At 42.4% G+C, this 20,242-nt stretch overlaps 1 protein-coding gene across 1 annotated transcript in view; it reads right to left on the bottom strand.

Moving 5' to 3' along the window:
• Positions 1–20,242, bottom strand: part of LOC125485268 (anoctamin-9-like) — a 191,555-nt gene that overhangs the window by 25,240 nt on the left and 146,073 nt on the right. The window contains exons 15-18 of the mRNA XM_048607302.1: positions 15,957–16,054; positions 14,033–14,169; positions 6,742–6,894; positions 358–505 (exon numbers count right to left, since the gene is read on the bottom strand). Coding sequence (XP_048463259.1) covers positions 358–505; positions 6,742–6,894; positions 14,033–14,169; positions 15,957–16,054 — 536 coding nt within the window. The remainder of the gene's footprint in view (positions 1–357; positions 506–6,741; positions 6,895–14,032; positions 14,170–15,956; positions 16,055–20,242) is intronic.

Genomic DNA, 20,242 nt, shown 5'->3' with positions numbered 1-20,242 from the left:
TGATAGAAATAAGGAGGCAGTCTAGGCTGCTCTGAGTTATGAGAACTCTTTGATGATAAGAACAATTTCTGATGAATGTGCCATAGGAACTAAATAACTTATGCTGGGACATTCATTTAACATGTGATTTTAAGTTGACAAAATTAGAGTTGAGTAAATGTATGTGCATATATTAGGAATGAACACTTGTGGCTTTTCACAATACTGTTTTAGATTGCTCAAGGTTGGATTGTCATGCATATGGATGAATAAACAATCATAATCTGTAGCTGAATCTCCTTGTGGTTTGTCAAATTGCACCAAAACACTGATTGTACTGTATATTTTGTACCTCTTTAATCCACATCATGTACTCACTCAGTGTTGTTTTTTTTTTGATCTGCACAGTAACCATAACGGTACTTGTACACTTGTCGAGGGATGAAATCTGATGTGATGGAAATTACCAACCCATTTCCAATAATAGCAAGAACACCAATTGTTTCCAGAATGTCCAGCCATATTCCTGGAACAGAGACACAGAGATATCTGTCATCCATAATTTTCCAATTGCCACAACATGAAAATTCAAAATGTTTGAGTAATTTTTTTCCAGGTGTCTACCTTAATTTTTCCTATCTCCTTCATTTAACTTATTGTTCAATTGGTATCACATGCCCGTAGGAACTTGCTCTAGTGATCATGCATGTTGGCGCTGGAACCCCAAAGGAATAATTTTGTAAAACATGCTCCTGGCATACACTCATACTCATTGAGAGGGCATTTTGATATTTTGAGAACTCCAGCTCCATGCTTTTCCATCTAAATCCACACATACATTAATACCAGATATGCACTCATGACTGGCGACGATCTATGCTGGAAGCATAGTTCCAAAAAGATCATTTAAAGTGTTGACAAGTTACCTGACCATGAAGTTAAAGAAATTCTACTTGTCTTGACTTCTTCGAAAATTAAAACAGAAAACTTTTGAATACTTAGCCGATTTCTAGTATCTGTATTTTTCTGCTTTACACTTCTACTGGCCCTTCACTTAGCTGTCATCATTACCATACATTTAACTGTGTATATTTTTTCTCCTTTTTCTGTATATTCAGCAGTGCTCTTACACACAACTGAATATTTTTTCCCATCATCAAATCATTCGTTTTTTTTAATCTATTAACCACTGATCATTTAAAAAAACAGCCAATCAATTTCAGGTGGGAATACTTCTGCTAAGTGAAGCTGTTTAAATAATGGGAGTTGAATAGCATGTATGTGAATAACTGGTTTTAACTACCTAGCCATTAGGTTTCTGGCAGGCTGTGAGAGTTAAACTTAGCCCTTTGCATAAGTAGCTTAGATCTAGACCAGGAAATTTGAAATTCTGCACTTTGATTAGAAACTTAGCTGGGCCAAGTAAAATTGGGTGCTTGAACATCAGACTTGCCTTTGAAAGACAGAACCTATGCTTAAACAATAAGAGCAGCAGGACGCTCACACTTGTAACATGAATCATAGAAAATGGCTGCCACTGTATAAAGCTAGGTAAGCTTTACTTTATTAGAGAATACAGTGCACTTTTCTAATTGGTGGCTGGGTAGAAAGCATTGTTTGAGGGCAGAGAGGAGAATCAGGCAATGAATACATTAGGCAGAATTTAGTGGGAATGACAGAGGTCCAGAGGCAGTGGGTGACAAAACTGGTGGCATACACCATCCCTTACCTCAGAGTTCCAAGAAAATAAATTGCCTAATAAGCATTAGGAAGCCTGCCACTAAGGCTTCCACCTCACGAGTGACACTTAATTGCAGGGATTCCCCAAGAAGGGTAAAAATTATGCCTCTGAGGAGTCCCAGTAATGGTCAGAGCTGTGGTTGCTGCTGATCTTTCCCTTGGGCCTTCATCAGGGTTAATTATTGGCAATCCTGGAGAACAGTAAGTGATGGCAGAATGGGGGTTCCAATAAGGTGTCACAGGAGAGGCAGGATGAGGATGGTTGGGATGGGGGAAGTCAGAGAATTATAGACCAGTGAGTCTCATATTAGTGGTACGGAAATTAATGGGGAAATTTCTGAAGAATAGAATAAATCTCTACTTGGAGATGGAAAGTTAGGTCAGGGATAATCAGCATAACTTTGTCAGAGGGAGGCCATGCCTAACAACTTTGATTCAATTCTTTGAGGAAATGATCAGGTGTGTCAACGAGGATAGTGTTGTTGATGCAGTTTATATGGATTTTAGCAAAGCCTTTGACAAGATCCCACACTGGAAACTAATAAAGAAGGTAAAAGCAGATGGGATCAAGATGGGATCGAGGTGCTGCCTCGTGCTCTCACGAAGAGCTCGAACAGTTCATCCACTTCACCAACACCTTCCACCCCAACCTTAAGTTCACCTGGACCATCTCTGATACCTCTCTCTCCTTCCCGGACCTCTCTGTTTCCATCTCTGGCAACCACCTGGAAACGAATATCCATTTCAAGCCCACCAACTCCCACAGCTATCTAGAACACGCCTCCTCCCACCCACCTTCCTGCAAAAATGCCATCCCCTATTCCCAATTCCTTCGCCTCTGCCGCATGTCCTCCCAGGATGAGGCATTTCACTCCTGTACATCTCAGATGTGCTTGTTTTTCAAGGACCGCAACTGCCCCCCGCTCAGTGGTCGAGAACGCCCTCAACCGTGTCTCCCGCATCTCATCCCTCACACCCCCTCCCCGCAATAACAACCAAAACAGAATCCCCCTCGTCCTCATGTACCACCCCACCAACCTCCGGATCCAACGCATCATCCTCCGACAATTCCGCCATCTGCAATCCGACCCCACCACCAAAGATTTTTTCCCTCCCCACCCTTATCAGCTTTCCGGAGGGACCACTCTCTTCGGGACTCCGTTGTCCGCTCCACACTCCCCTCCAGCCCCACCACACCCGGCACTTTTCCCTGCAACCGCAGGAAGTGCTACACCTGCCCCTACATCTCCCCCCTCACCCCCATCCCAGGCCCCAAGAAGACTTTCCACATCAAGCAGATGTTCACCTGCACATCTGCTAATGTGGTATACTGTATCCGCTGTTCCCGTTGTGGCCTCCTCTACATTGGGGAAACCAAGCGGAGGTTTGGGGACCACTTTGCAGAACACCTACGCTCGGTTCGCACTAAACAACTGCACCTCCCAGTCGCGAACCATTTCAACTCCCCCTCCCATTCCTCAGACGACATGTCCATCCTGGGTCTCCTGCAATGCCGCAACAATGCCACCCGAAGGTTGCAGGAACAGCACCTTATATTCCGCTTGGGAACCCTGCAGCCACCAGCCCAGATTGTCCCCGCCTCCCTAACCTGTCCTTCCTCCCACCTATCCCCTCCTCCCACCTCAAGCCGCACCCCCATCTCCTACCTACTAACCTCATCCCACCCCCTTGACCTGTCCGTCCTCCCTGAACTGATCTATCTCCTCCCTACCTCCCCACCTACAACCACCTTTACTGGCTCCATCCCTGCCTTTTTGACCTGTCTGTCTCCTCTCCACCTATCTTCTCCTCTATCCACCTTCTATCCGCCTCCCCCTCTCTCCCTATTTATTTCAGAACCCCCTTCCCCTCCCCCATTTCTGAAGAAGGGTCTAGGCCTGAAACGTCAACCTTCCTGCTCCTCTGATGCTGCTTGGCCTGCTGTGTTCATCCAGCTCTACACCTTGTTATCTCAGGGATAATCAGCATAACTTTGTCAGAGGGAGGCCATACCTAACAACTTTGATTCAATTCTTTGAGGAAATGATCAGGTGTGTCAATGAGGATAGTGTTGTTGATGCAGTTTATATGGATTTTAGCAAAGCGTTTGACAAGATCCCATACAGGAAACTAATAAAGAAGGTAAAAGCAGATGGGATCAAGGTACCTTGCAAGTTGGATATAAATCAATTTAGTGGTAGGAGATAGACGGTGGCGGTAGAAGGCTGTTTGTGTGACTGGAGGCCATGGTCAAGTGGCATATGACAGAGATCAGTGCTTCTGCTTGTTATATCAAAGAAAATGTGGGCAGGATGATAAGTAATTTTTCAGATGACACAAAGATTGGCTGGAAAATTGACAGTGCGGCAGAACGTCTTGGGTGACAAGATGATATAGATGGATCATTCAGTGGCATTTAACCCTAATTAGTGTGAGGTGATGTACTTTGGAAGCAGCTGTTCTACTTAGTTGAAGGATCAATTGCAAGGGGGCATAATTTTAAGGTGAAAGGCAGAAGAAAAAGTATAAGTATTGAGAAAAAGTATTTTTTCACTCACACGGTGGTGGGAATCTGGAATGCACTGCCTAGGAAGGTAGGTGAGGCAAAAAAACCTCACACCCTTTTAAAAAAATACTTGGGTGAGCACTTGAAGTGTCATAGCATTCATGGTTATGGCCAAGTGCTGGAAAGAGGAACTAGTATAGATCTAGTATGACTTTTTGTTGGTGCAGTCTCAATGAGCAGAAGGGCCTCTTCAGTGCTGCATTATTCTATGAGTCTATGAAAGATATGGGGTTGGCTCTCAGTGAGATCTCATCTTCCAAATGCTGTATTGTTTGATCAGGCACTGAGTGCCTGCCAAGAACAGACTCTCCTTCCTGGGCCATAATTTGCCATTGAACTCAAAATTTGCTATTTGACTTGTTGATCTCACCGTCTGCCACAATTTGGTACTTTTTTCATAGAATGTGAACATCACTGACTAGGCTAGCATTTATCGCCCATTCCTAATTCTGTTTGAGAAGGTGGTGAGGAGCTGCCTCCTTGAACTGTTGCTACCTGAGTGATGTAGGAACACCAATGGTGCTTTTAGTGAGTGAACTCCAGAATTTTGACCCAGCGTCAGTGAAGGAATGGTGACACAGTTCTAAGTCAGGATGATATGTGACTTGGAGAAAAACTTGCAGGTGTCATGTCCACATGTATCTGCTGCTCTTATCCTTCTAGCTGGTAAAGCTTGTGGGTTTGGAAAGTGCTGTTGACGAAACCATGGTGAGTTACTGTAGTGCATCTTGAAGATGATACACACTGTGCATCATTGAAGGGAGTGAATGCTTAAAATCTTGATTGGGGTGTTGATCAACCAGTCTACCATGTCCTAAGCTTCTCGAGTATTGTTACAGCTGCACTCATACAGGCAAGTGGAGAATATTCCATCATGCTCCTGACTTCTACTTTTGTAGATGATAGACAGGTATTGAGGAGTCAGGAGCAACATTTTGTCTAAGCCGTGCAGCCATGTGGCGCCGAAGCTCATGCAGAGGCAGGGAAAATTAGGGGAAATGTTGGTCGAGAGGTGAGTTACTTGCTGTAGAATTACCAATCTCTTACCTGTTCTTATAGCCACTGTATTTATATGGCTGGTCCATTATGGTCAGTGGTAACCCCAGGATGATTAACTTTTTTTTAAATTCATGCATGGGATGTGGGCATCACTGGGTCAGCCAGCTCTTATTGCCCACCCATAATTTCCCAGAGGGCAGTTAATAGTCAAACACATTGCAGTGGATCTGGAGTCACATGTAGGCCAGACCAGGTAAGGATGGCAGATTTCCTTCCCTGAAAGACATTAGTGAACCTGATGGGTTTTTCTTGACAATTGACAATGGTTTCATGATCGTTGTTAGACTCTTTATTCCAGATTCTTTATTGAATTCAAATTCCATCATCCCACCATGGCAGGATTTGAATCCTGGTCTCCAGAACATTACCTGGTTCTCTAGATTATTAGTTGAGCAATAATACCACGAGACCATCGACTTCCCCAGCAATATTGAGTAATGTTAATTCATTGAATGTCAAAAGGTGATGGTTAGATTCTTCCTTGTTGGAGATTGTCATTGTCTAGCACTTGTGTGAAGTGAATGTTTCAGTATCTGAGAAGACATGAGTTGTGCTGAACATGGTATAATCATCAGCAAACAACCCCACTTCTGACCTTATTATGGAAGGAAAATAGTGGGCTAGAACATTACCCCCAGGAGCTCCTGTAGTGATGTTCTGGGACTGATATGATGGACCTCCGACAAACACAATCATCTTCCTTGATGCTAGTATGATGCCAACAGGTGGAGAATATTTCTCCTGATTCCTATTGATGTCACTTTAATGCCATACTCAGTCAAATACTTCCTCGATGTCAAGAATCATCACTCTCATTTTATCTGATGAGTTCAACCCTTTTGTCCGTGTTTGGACCAATTTCCTTCAGTGGACATTACCTGGTATTCAAGTCTTCTTGGCCCTACCATAATCAGAGTGGAATGATTCAGGGAAGGTAACGGGATTTCCATCCTACACCATCCTGCATGATCAACTGCAACCCACCCCAACTCATCACTGGGAATGGGGATGAGGGATGGGGTGACATTCAATTGCACCCATCGTATCCAACATTTTTCTAAACTTAAATGGCCAGAAAATTATACTTGCTGCAATATGAACGCATAATCCCCCCAAACCACTTTCCTTCTATGTGGTTCAACCAATGCAATACTTATTTCCCAATGACAAAGAAATAAATTTGTATCAAAAATTACAGTGCAAGCAAGCACCACCTGGGCCACGGCATGGGTGGCACCAAGTATCGAGCAAATTGTGCATTAATAATTTTTAAGGCAGCACATTAAAACTTTCTGAGATCTCACCTAATATAGATCAAACTCTGATTTGTCAAAATTACACATAAAGTACACACTGAGTACCACATAACTAAATAAATGGCATTGGTTAAATCTTACCGATATCTTTTGCTTTTCGCGGTATCGGTCGCCTGAGAAGCCAAACCATCTTTTTGGCATCCAAACGAATTTCAAATATGTTATTTAAAAATGCAAGTAATGGAGCCAAGGGGAATGCTGCAACAAATATTGTGGTAAAACCATACTGAATTGCTGAAAAAGAAAAGAGATTGATTATAAAAGTTATCACAGCTATGTATAAATGACAATGCCGATGATCACTGTTGGAAGCTTTCTGTTTTTATTAATTCACAGGTTGTAGGCATCATTGGCTAGCCCAGAACTTAATACCAATCCCTAATTGCTCAGAGGGTTGTTAAGGGTCGACCACATTGCTATGAGTCTGAAGTCACATGGAGGCCAAACCTAGTGAGGGTGGCAGTTTACTTCCCTAAAACGAGATTGTTATTTTCCCCTCAAGCAATAGTCATCATTAAACTGTTAATTCCAGATTTTTATTCATTTCAAATTCATTCAAACCCAGGTACCCAAAACATAAAACTGAAAGAACCGTGGATGTTGGCAATCAGAAACAAAAACAGAAATTGCTGGAAAAACTCAGCAGATCAGTCAGCATCTGTGGATAGAAGGCAGAATTAACGTTTCTGGTCCAATGACCCTTCAAAGTCTAGTCCACTGCTATCTTTGAGGTTGCTGCTAACAAACGAACCTAAAGATCCTTGTGTTGAACTTAATTGCTATTCAGAAAAGAAGCACCCATCTATATGCCACATCTGGAAGGGCTAAGTGAAAGGCATAATTCAGAACCAGTGGAAGGGGTGAGTAAGTGAGGGAAGCAGTGAGTATCACCACCATCATTTCGTGTACAGTTAATTAATGTTAGAAGTTAATTTTTCTTCAGGACAGTCTATTCTTTAGTGCAAAACTGTATCTTTCCTTAACCATTTTAGAACATCTATAACATTTTTAGTAATTCATGCATGGGATGCCACAAGCAAGCCAGCATTTACTGTCCATGAGAAGGTGATGGTGACTATCTTCCTGAATTATTGAGTAGCCTGCTAGGCCAGTTCAGAGGACAGTTAAGAGACAACCATTTTGCTGCAGATGTAGAGTGAAATATAGGCCAGACGAAATAAGGATGATAGATTTCCTTCTCTAATAAAAGCAAAATATTGCAGATGCTGGAATTTTGAATCAAACACAGAGAATGCTGGAGAAACTCAGCAGGGCTGGCGTCTGTGGACAAAGAAGCAGAGTTAACATTTCGAGTCTGGTAGAATCATCTTCAGTACCAGGATTCAGATTTTCTTCTCTAAAGCGCTCTAGAGATATCGATTCTTTTTAACAATCCATGATTGCCATTTTCATGATCAGCATTACCTACAATATTTCTTTTTAAGTCCAAGATTTATTGAACTAATTTTAAATTCATGAGCTATTCTGGTAATACAAACAAAAGAACTGTGGATAAAAACCGAAAGAACTGCGGATGCTGTAAATCAGGAACAAAAACAAAGTTGCTGGAAAAGCTCAGCAGGTCTGGCAGCATCTGTGAAGGAAAAAACAGCGTTAATGTTTTGGGTCCGGTGACCATTCCTCAGAACAGGGTCACCGGACCCAAAACGTTAACTCTGATTTTTCCTTCTCGGATGCTGAAAGAATTGTGGATGCTGGAAATCAGAAACAAAAACAAAAATTGCGGACGATCTCAGCCAGTCTGGCAGCATCTGTGCAGAGAAGTCAGAGTTAATGTTTCAGGTCTAGTTACCCTTCTTCAGAACTGGAGAACTTCTCCCCCCAAAAGAAAATAAACAAACATAGACTGTTTGAAACTCTTGTGTTGGGTATTTCTATCTGTTTCCAAACATCATCCATTAAAGCAACTTAATCCCAGAAAAGTATCACTCATATCTCAGTTTTATAAGTCTTTACTTCATTGACTTTCCCCAGTTTTGTTTTTTTGAACTGTGGAAACAATTTTATGATTTTTTTTTCTAACTCTGCAGGCATGAATCTTTCACAAGTCTGAAGGCTTAATCTTTGTTAATTCTAAAAACTTGCAGATTTCTATCCAAAAATCTCCTAACATGGAAGCTGTACAGACCAGAAGTCACTTCTGATGAGATGTCTGGTTCACATGAACTGATTTGATTTCCCTGAGAGGAGAAATAGTTTCATCTTCGGAACTAAACTCTGGGTTCTTCTGAATTAAAAATTTGAACCTTGTGTTCTGAAGCCAAAATTCAATGGAACTTGCTATTTCCCTTTACAAGTCAATTTTGATAATGAATCATGCATGTTCAATTGATTTAATGCAGTAGTTGGGTCTTGGAATCTGATAGGAATTCATCTTTGTTACCACACTGACTTTGACTTTGTGTTAATGAATGCATAATCTTTGTGGCCAAACACATAGATGATTTCCAGTCACTACGGTCAGAATGTTAAGTCTTATTGGCTAAGTGTCAATTGCATCAAGTTTTTAGGAAGATTTGTTGCTGTAAATTCTAGTGTATTTTCTCACCGTATCTTACAAATGCACTTCATTAACTATCGATCCCATACTAATTAACCCACCCCTTGTGACACCCACACCAGATTCTGGCCCTAGATAACCATGGTATTCCTGGAACAACTCATCACTGCCAGGATATTCCAGAGTTGACTGACATTCCTGGTGCTGCTGTGTGCCATCTTTACCAGGCTATTGAGCACCCAGACAAATAAAAACTGTTAGTACTGAGCTGCCCTGCATATTTCCTGACATTTGCTCTGGACATGGCAGACAAGGGAAATTTAATGCTTTAATTTGAAGGCAGGAACTTGGAGATCCTACAGGATGGGGTGATGCACAGGTGGGACTTTATCTCCCCTCAACAACAACAGGGGAGGCCACAACAGCAGACTATGCTAACCACATCCAAGGTTGCCACCCAGGTCAGTGCACTCTCAGGCATCTGGAGGAACACACAGCACTGTAGCAAGAAGAACATAGAACACAGAATAGTATAACACAGTACAGGCCCTTCGGCCCATGATGTTGTGCCGATCTATTATCCTGCTAAGATCAATCCACCCTGCATACGCTACATTTTACTATCCTCCATGTGCCTATCCAAGAGTCGCTTAAAAGTCTCTAAAGTATCTGACTCCACTAACACTGCTGGCAGCGCATTCCACATGCCCACCACTCTCTGTGTAAAGAACCTACCTCTGACATCGCCCCTATACCTTCATCCAATCACCTTAAAATTATGCGCCCTCATAATAGTCATTTCTGCCCTGGTCTCTGACTATCCACTCTACCTATGTCTCTCATCATCTTGTATATCTCCATCAAGTCATCTCTCATCCTTCTTCGCTCCAATGAAAAAAGCCCTAGCTCTCTCAACCTTTCCTCATAAGACCTGCCCTCCAGTCCAGGCAGCATCCTGGTAAATCTCCTTTGCACCCTCTCTAAAGCTTCCACATCTTTCCTATAATGAGGTGACCAGAACTGAACACAATATTCCAAGTGTGGTCTAACCAGAGTTTTGTAGAGCTGCAGCATAACCTCACGGCTCTTAAACTCAATTCCCCTGCCAATGAAAGCCAACACGCCATACGCCTTCTTTACAACCGTATCAGCTTGGGTAGCAACTTTGAGGGATCTATGGACGTGGACCCCAAGATTCCCCTGTTCCTCCACACTGCTGAGAATCCTGCCATTAACCCTGTATTATGCATTCAAATTCGACCTTCCAAATTAATCACTTCACACTTTTCTGGGTTGAATTCCATCTGCCACTTCTTTGCCCAGTTCTGCATCCTGTCAATGTCTCATTGCAACCTACAACAGCCCTCCACGCTGTCCACAACTCCACCAACCTTCGTGTCGTTGGCAAACTTAACTAACCCACCCTTCCTCTTCCTCATCCAAGTCACTTTGTAAAGATACAAACAGCAGAGGTCCCAGAACAGATCCCTGCAGAACACCACTCGTCACCAAGGTCCAGACTGAATACTTTCCATCCACTACCACCCTCTGTCTTCTGCTGAACAGCCAGTTTTGTATCCAGACAGCCAAATTTCCCTGAATCCCATGCCTCCTTACTTTCTGAATGAGCCTACCATTTGATAAGGTATTAAATCAAATGCCTTGCTAAAATCCATATACACCACATCCTCTGCTCTACCTTCATCAATGTGTTTTGTCACATCCTCAAAAAATTCAATAAGGCTTGTGAGGCATGACCTGCCCCACACAAAGCCATGCTGACTATTTCAAATCAAACTGTGCTTTTTCAAATAATCATAAATACTATCTTTCAGAATCCTCTCCAATAATTTGCCCACCACAGACTTAAGACTGACCAGTCTGTAATTTCCAGGATTATCCCTATTATTTTTCTTGAACAAGGGAATGACATTTGCCACCGTCCAATCTTCTGGTACTACTCCAGTGGACAGTGAGGATGCAAAGATCATTGCCAAAGAGGCAGCAAACTCTTCCCTCGCTTCCCGTAGTAACCTTGGGTATATCCCGTCTGGCCCAGGGGACTTGTCTATTCTCATGTTTTTCAAAACTTCTAGCACATCCTCCTTCTTAACATCAACCTGTTCGAGCATATCTGCCTGTTTCATGCTATCCTTACAAACGTCAAGGTCCTTCTCACTGGTGAATGCTGAAGCAAAGTATTCATTAAGGACTTCCCCTACCTCCTCTGACTCCACGCACAAGTTCCCTCCACTATCCCTGATTGGCCCTACCCTCACTCTGGCCATCCTCTTGTTCCTTACATAAGCATAGAATGCCTTGGGTTTTTCCTTGATCCTACCCGCCAAGGATTTCTCATAACCCCTTGTAGCTCTCCTAAGTCCATTCTTCAGTTCCTTCCTGGCTACCTCGTAGACTTCTAGAGCCCTGTCCGATCCTTGCTTCCTCAACCTTAAGTAAGCTTCCTTCTTCCTCTTGACTAGGTGTTCTACATGTCTTGTCATCCAAGGTTCCTTCACCTTACTATCCTTTCCTTGCCTCAGTGGGACAAACCTATCCAATACTTGTAGCAACTACTCCCAAAAACAACCTCCACATTTCTGTCGTGCTAAGATCAGCAAGTTTCTCCATTCTGCCAGCAGAAGTATCACCATCTTCTCTTCGTTAGTTAACACTCACCATCTCTCCTCCATGCTGAGCTCACTCTCCCCCAGGAGACAACTCCTGCCACTGCTACTCACATGCTAAGGAGGCCCGCTCTCGCCTTACCATAGATGCAGAAAAGACCTCCAAAGAAGGGGGAAGAAAAGGGAGAAAAAGTACAGAGAAATAAAGAAAGCAGATGAGCTCTGGGCCAGGCATTTGGATACAACCCTGCTCTTCCACTTCCATCTTGGACTTGAATATGTGTTAATACACACAAATAGGCTTTTCATTTCACACTAGCAAGAATCTCATATTGCCATTCAACACTTGGTTGGAAAATGTTTGCATTCAATATTGAGAAACTCCTCATTGGTTATCTATGTGATTTTCTCAACTTTCTCACTGTGGTCCTTGTTATTCAGGGGCTGGGAAGATTCCATTTGTTGTCTTTTTTGATCATTCTTTTTTAAATGTTCATGTTAGGGTTCAGTATTATGCTTATCACCCTGAGACATGGCTGAACCTGCAGCCACAGCTGTTCTTTCTTTTTCAAAGGACATTATTTAAAATCATTCATGGGGAGTGACTGAAATGATGTCAGTGAACTCCAAGCTCTGTAAATTTTCTGCCTGACCATCCTGAGATGGATACATTTTTGGATAGTACTGACATTGCCCTGTAGCTGTTACATTTTTATCTTGACTAATTTGTCCCTACCACATCCTGGACACCAGGCCCATCCCACTTTTCTCCTCCACATTCCTCATCCCACCCTCTGTCATTTACTGCATCCCACTTCCACGCCTCCATTCCCCAACCTAACCCAAATCATCTCACCACTGAATCAGAGATAGTAGGAACTGCAGATGCTGGAGAATCCGAGACAACAAGGTGCAGGGCTGGATGAACACAGCAGGCCAAGCAGCATCATAGGAGCAGAGAGGCTGACGTTTCGGGCCTAGACCCTTCATCAGAAAAGGGGGAGGGGAAGGGGGTTTTGAAATAAATAGGGAGAGAGTGGGAGGCGGATAGAAGAGGGATAGAGGAGAGGATAGGTGGAGAGGAAACAAACAGGTCGAAGAGGCGGGGATGGAGCCATGAAAGGTGAGTGTAGGTAGGGAGTTAGGAAGGGGATAGGTCAGTCCAGGGAGGACGGACAGGTCAAGGGGGCGGGATGAGGTTGGTCGGTAGGAGATGGAGGTGCGGCTTGAGGTGGGAGGAGGGGATAGGTGGGAGGAAGAACAGGTTAGGGAGGCAGGGACGAGCTGGAACACCTACGCTCGGCTCGCAACGAACAACTGCACCTCCCAGTCGCGAACCACCCCAACTCCCCCTCCCACTCCCCAGACGACACGTCCATCCTGGGCCCCCCGCAGCGGTGTTCAAGGATAATGGATATCCAAAGAACTGGGTCAGGAGATGCCTACAGGAACAGCATCAGAAAGATTCTACACGCCCCGACACACTCATCACACTACCCTACAGCAGGAACACGTCAGAACTCACCACAAGACTTCTATGACGGCTGGGCATCAGAGTGGCGCACAAACCCACATCAACCTTAGTGATTCACTCTTGCTAATCTGAGTTTCGATGCAAAGTTTCATTTGCCTGCAGTCCTCCCTTGTACCAAATGGTGTTAACTAAGGAAAACTATAGGCAATATACACAATTGGAGAAAGCTGGTAGATGCATACTACCTTTAAATAATTCTGAACTAAGTGCTATGGGATTGTCATGCTTCATTGACTTTATCTTGAAGGTAGGGCATAATTTACAAAGTCCATTTTCTGCAAATACGCATTCATTGTATATGAAGTAATTACCAGCCACAGCCTGGCATACTGTTCAACACACCACAAACACTCTGATAACTTTATTGCTCTACTTCAAACTACTGATGGAAAATGGAAATTTCTTATCCCACCTAATGATGTCATTCTGCATATCCAGTTTCCAGTTCTTGGGCTATATAAAATTTCCTAACAATTAAAAATAATAATTGAGCACAAGTTCAGGAGATTTGCAAAATATAAAAAGTGCCATTAAAAAGCTTCAAAAAAAGCAAATGGTAGAAATGAATTTTAAGCACTTTAGGAGATAACAGTTGGAGTGAGTTACTGTTACATTACAATATGATAAGCATTTAGGTTGAGCATATTGGTACAGTAAAAGAGGGAATACATTTGAGTGTAATGGACTTACTCATTTCTAAAAACTCATTGAAAAATGAGTAAGAATTGAATTCACTTAAACTGTAATTTTTGATCCAGTGTTCAGATACGTCCTCTACTTTCTTTGTTGAGAGCATCGATTTCTTCCTCCACTTACTTTTCAAGATTCTGTAAAGTACAACATTGACAATTAAGTTAAATAAGTAAAGACTTAACATATAATATCAAAATATGAATTCTAAATACAGTACATGTATATCATACAGCATTATTGCCTAGAAATCAGATTTCATTCAGATATTGGTGTATAATGGATAGAGCACTGCTATTGTTTAAGGGTAAGATTAAAGTAGCCAGGGTGTAATGTTCATGCTATTAGAAATTTTAATCATCCAAATAGAGGAACAGTCATCTAGACTCGAAACTTTAGCTTGCTCTCTCTCCATGGATGCTGTCTGACCTGGTGTGATCTCCAGTATTGTTTTCAGTAAGTCCCACCTCCTCCCCTTTATTTAATTTTTTTATCATTAAGGCGCCACCAAATCATGCGTATGTCTCATTAAATTAACAAGATATAAACACTACCTAACAGGACAGTGTAACAACAACAATAATAGGAGAGAGTGCGAAGAGAGGGAGGGGATTAAATTAAAATAAAGTGCACCATTTTATTTAACCTATTTTTCCTAATCAATCTGTTCAGAGATATCACTACACATCTCTGGAGCAGGTGGGACTTGAAGCTGGGTCTGCTGGTCTAGGGGTAGCGACACTACTACTGTGCCACAAGGGCTCTACTACTCTATTTTTATGTCTACCCAACCAATTAATTAGTCAATTAACCCAATCACCCACTTTACAACTTGTTACATTAACACTTCAACACTTGCCACAATATTCCATGTAGACTAGTAATTTTAGACAACTCTGTAAACAACCGAATATCACAACAATCACAGATTTAACTAATGGAATTAAACAACTAGCCTAAATGTAATTGATGATCCCCTTAGATAAGAGGTCTTTCCTGCTGCTAAAATGATGTTAATATGTGAGCTTAATATAGGGAGGTTGAATGGGGCCTCTTGTGGCACAGGTAATGTGCCAATCTCTGGATCAGGAGGCCCAAGTTCAAGTCCCACCTGCTCCAGATGTGTGTAATACCAGCTCTGAACAGATTGATTTGAAAATATCTACAGCACCTTATGGTGCAGTGGTAATATCCTTACCTCTGTGCTGGGGGGCCTCTGTTCAAATCCTACCTGCTTGAGAGGCGTATAATAACATTTCTGAATAGGTTGATTAAGAAAATATCTAAAGGGCGATAGGTAAAATGTGAAGGTCTACAATGGCAGTACTGGTGTCAAATTAGCATTATGTCCTGCTTGTTATCATGATCTGTTGTATCTGCATATTTTACACGCATATACTGTTGCCAGCACCAGAAGTACGTGTCTATGTCAAAGATACTATTTTGGAAATAAATGGTACCTGTTATGCCAAGAAAACAAGTACTGTGAATATTGTTTTTGGCACCTTAAAATCTTCATGTCAATCTATCTATTCAAAAGGGTTTTCCCCTTTATAAGAGGCTACAATTTTTTTGACTAGATTAATTATATTTTCAGTTAAATTTTTTAGTTGAAATTTGCAGGAGTTATTCAAACCAGGGGAAGCATTTATGGTTTAAATTTGTACAGAATGCTGTTGATTGTATACAGTATAATATGACCTAACAAATCAGTGAACCTTTGGTGACCAAGGGTGCCACAATGTAATCTTGTGTCTAAGTGGTCCCAAAGAGCACCAGATGTTTAATAGCTGTACAATGAAGTGCTTAAAAGTATATTATGCTATGACTTAACTGACTCAATCTGAGCAATGTGCTGTCTTATATGTAATACATTTTGGTTTGTGTGATAAAAAAAAATTACTGCTGGTGAAGTTAAGCTTACGGAACAGCATATTCCACGGTCGTGCTTAGCAATTGTTTCAACACCATAACAATAGACATTTGAATTAAGAGATCCGCCATGCAGCCGCTTGGATGGCACTAAAAAAAGAGAGAACACAGGTGTCAACCATTGCTCTATCATGAGTTTATTTACAGTATCATAAGGGATGATTTTTACCCTGCACATTTTGAAGTAGCTCAGCATTCTGCCTGAAAGGAACCCAAACGTATGGAAGTGAACCAATATCTGTGGTCATGTGATGTAGTAGTACAACACCCAGCTTCTATGTTCTGCATTAAGTGAGTAATATGCAGGTTTTTCCCTTTCATTACTTAAGACAGTTGCAATAGAGAGTGCAGTACATCCTGCAGCAGCTGGTCTCCAGCTGATAGCTGCAAGGCCTGAAAACAGAAGCAGAAGATAATGCACCTTACGAAATATGGCAGTATATTGCCCAACTACATCATATAGCAGCTATAATGCCCACGATTATGCTTATGTCAACTGTTTGACATTTATCATTGCTCATATCAAGCTTTAACATTGTTTTTGCGTGGCTATATAACAATATCTTAAATTATCTCATCTGTGTTAGTCTGCAGATTGGGCATATATCCATCACTGCAAATGTTCTGCAATCCACTAATTCCAAATTTTCAAGATTACCATCTTATTGTTTTAGCATAAAAGTACTACAAGATCAAGTCCAATCCTACAGTAAGACATCACCAAAATAAGGGTGAAATATAGGTGGCAAAGACTTCTTCCCTTTGATATGTCCAAGAAACTTTGGGAAGACGTGTGGACTGAAATAGTGTCAACAAAACAGAAGGACATGCAGTTTACTTCAAGTATTAAAAAAATGGAACCTTCTGATCTCCAACCTGCTCAAAGTAGATTTCGTGACATTTTACCCACATAGCACTTTAGGCAACTTAAAATTACTCATAAGCTTCCCATTTTGTATCATGAGAAAAGAAAGTCAAAGCATGAAGAGATGCAGAAAATACCAATTAAAAATATAAGAAATAAACAAATGCACTTCAACAAAATACTAAAAAGGATTCAGCAAGTAAACATACAAATATGTGGGAAATACTGGGTCATTTAACAGCTTTACATGAAAATTTTTTGTTTTATATTCATTTGTGGGATGGGATGTGGGCATCATTGGCTGGCCAGCATTTATTGCCCTAGTTGCCCTTGAGAAGGTGGTGGTGAGCTGCCCTCTTGAACCACTGCAGTCCACCTGCTGTGGGTTGACCCACAATACCATAAGGGAGGGAATTCCAGGATTTTGACCCAGCGACCATGAAGGAATGGCAATACAATTTCAAGTCAGGGTGGTGAATGGGGTGGAGGGGATCTTACAGGTTGTGATGTTCCCCTGTATCTGCTGCCCTTGTCCTTCTATATGGAAATGGCCGTATGTTTGGAAGGTTTTGTCTATGGATCTTGGTGAATTTCTGCAGTGCATCGTGTAGACAGTACACATGGCTGTCACTGAGCGTCATTGGTGGAGGGAGTGGATGCTTATGGATGTCGCGCCAACCAAGTGGACTGCTTTGTCCTGGATGGTATCAATCTTCTTGAGTGTTTTTGGAGCTGCATCCATCCAGGGAAGTGTGGAGTATTCCCCTCGTCTTTGTCAGACTTCTAATCATTGACTAAAGCTCTGCCTTCAACATTATAATTCCAACAAAACTATTCTCCAAACTCCATGACCCAGGTCTCTGCTCCACCTTCTGCAACTGGATCCTTCACTTCCTGACCCACAGACTGCAATCAGTGAGAATAGGTAACAGCATCTCTTCCACAACAATCCTCAACACCGGTGCTTCGCAAGGCTGCATACTCAGCCTCTTACTGTACTCCTTGTAGATTCATGACTGTGTGGCCAAATTTCATCCTAACTCCATCTACAAGTTCGCTGCTGACACCATCATTGTTGGCCGGATCTCAAACAATGATGAGACAGAGAGCTTGTTGCATGGTGTAAAGATAACTATCTCTCCCTCAATGTCAGCAAATGAAAGGAGCTGGTATTGACTTCAGGAAGCAAAGTGGAGGGCACGCCCCTATCTGCATCAATGGAGCTGAGGTGAAGATGGTCGAGAGCATCAAGTTCCTAGGAGTGACAATCACTGACAATCTCTCCTGGTCCACCCACATTGATGCGACGGTCAAGAAAGCACAACACCTCTACTTTCTCAGGAGGCTAAGGAAATCCAGCATGACCATAAAGACTCTTACCAAGCTTTACAGGTGCACCATAGAAAGCATTCTATCCGGATGCATCACGGCTTGGTATGGCAACTGTTCCGCCGATGCCCACAGCCCAGTCCATCATGCAAGCCAACCTTCCATCCACTGACACCATCTAAACCTCCTGCTGCCTCGCAAAGGCAGCCAACATAATTAACAACCCCTCCCACGCCAATTATAATCTCTTCCAACTTCTTCCTTCGGGCAGAAGATACAAAAACTTAACCACACGTACCAACAGATTCAAGAACTGCTTCTTCCCCACTGTTATTAGACTTCTGAATGGAACTCTCAAATTTCAAATTTAATGTTGACCTTGCTCATGGTGCACCTTCTCCACAGCCGTAACATTGTGTTCCTCACAATATTCTATTACCCTTATGCACTTTGTGAGGTATGATCTGTCTGTGCTGCATGCAAAACAAAACTTTTTACTGTACTTGGGTACATGTGACAATAATAAATCAAATCAAATCAAAAATTGCATCACACTCCTGACTTGTGCCTTGTAGTTGATGGACAGGCTTTGGGAGTTGGGAGGTGAGTGACTTGCCGCAGTAATCCGAGCCTCTGACCTGCTCTTGTAGCCACTATGTTTATGTGATGAGTCCAGTGAGTTTTTGGTCAATGGTAACCCGCCAGGATGTTGATAGTGGAGGATTTAGTGATGGTAACAGCAGTGAATTTCAACGGGAGGTGGTTAGATTATCTCTTAATTGTGATGGTCATAGCCTGGCAATTGTGTGGCACAATGTTACTTACCACTTGTCAGCCCAAGCCTGGATATTGTTCAGCTCTGGTTGCATTTGAACATGGACTGTCTTGATGTCTGAGGAATCGTGAATGGCACTGAACATTGTGCAATCATCAGCAAACATCCCCACTTCTAACCTTGCAATAGAGGGTAGATCAATGATGAAGCAGCTGAAGATGTTTGGATGAACACCTGAAGAGATGTCCTGGAGCTAAGATCACTGACCTCTAACAACCATGACTATTTTCCAATTTGTTAGGTATACCTCCAACCAGTGGAGAGTTTGCCCCCTCAAACCCATTGATTCCAATTTTTCTAGGACTCCTTGATGCCACACTGGGTCAAATGTAGCCTTGATGTCTAGGACTCTCACCTCTAGAATTCAGCTCTTTTGTCCCCATTTGAACTAAGTCTGTAATGAGGTTAGGAGCTGAGTGGTCCTGGTGGAACCCAAACTGGGCATCACTGAGCAGATTATTGCTGAGCAGTGCTGCTTGATAGAACTGTTCATGACTCCTTCCATCTCTATGCAGTTGATCAAGAGTAGACTGTTGGGGCAGTATTTGGCTGGGTTGAATATGTCCTACTTTTTATGTTCAGGACATAACCTGGTAAATTTTCCACATTGTCAGATAGATGCCAGCATTGTAACTGTTTTGGAAGAGCTTGGCTAGGGAAGCAGCCAGTTCTAGAGCACATGTCTTCAGTCCTATTGCTGGAATGTTGTCAGGACCCATTGCCTTTGCACTATCCAGTGTCTCTAATTGTTCCTTGATATCACGTAAAGTGAATTGAATTGTCTGAAGACTGTATCTGTAATGCTGGTGACCACTGGGGGAGGCCAAGATTAATCATCCACTCAGCATTTATGGCTGAAGATTGTTGTGAATGCTTCAGCCTTATCTTTTGCACTGATGAGCTGGGCTCTTCCATCATTGAGGATGGGGATATTTGTGGAGACACCTTCTCCAGTGAGTTGTTTAATTGGCCACCTCCACTCACGACTGGAGTGGCAGACTGCGGAGCTTAGATCTAATCCAGTGGTTGCGGGATCGTTTAGCTCTGTCTATCACTTACTGCTTATTCTGTTTGGCTCGCAAAGAGCTACCTCTTTGGTAGCTTCATCAAGTTGACATCTCATTTTCAGGTATGCTTGGTGCTGCCCCTTTTGTGCCCTCTTGCACTCTCTCTTGAACCAGGGTTGATCCCCTGGCTCGATGGCAATGGTTGAGTGGGGAATATGCCAGGCCATGAGGGTGCAGATTGT

This window comes from Rhincodon typus, chromosome 17 (assembly GCF_021869965.1).
Source record: "Rhincodon typus isolate 14 chromosome 17, sRhiTyp1.1, whole genome shotgun sequence".
NCBI classification, from domain to species: Eukaryota; Metazoa; Chordata; class Chondrichthyes; order Orectolobiformes; family Rhincodontidae; genus Rhincodon; species Rhincodon typus.
This window is presented reverse-complemented; position numbering and strand designations above follow the sequence as displayed.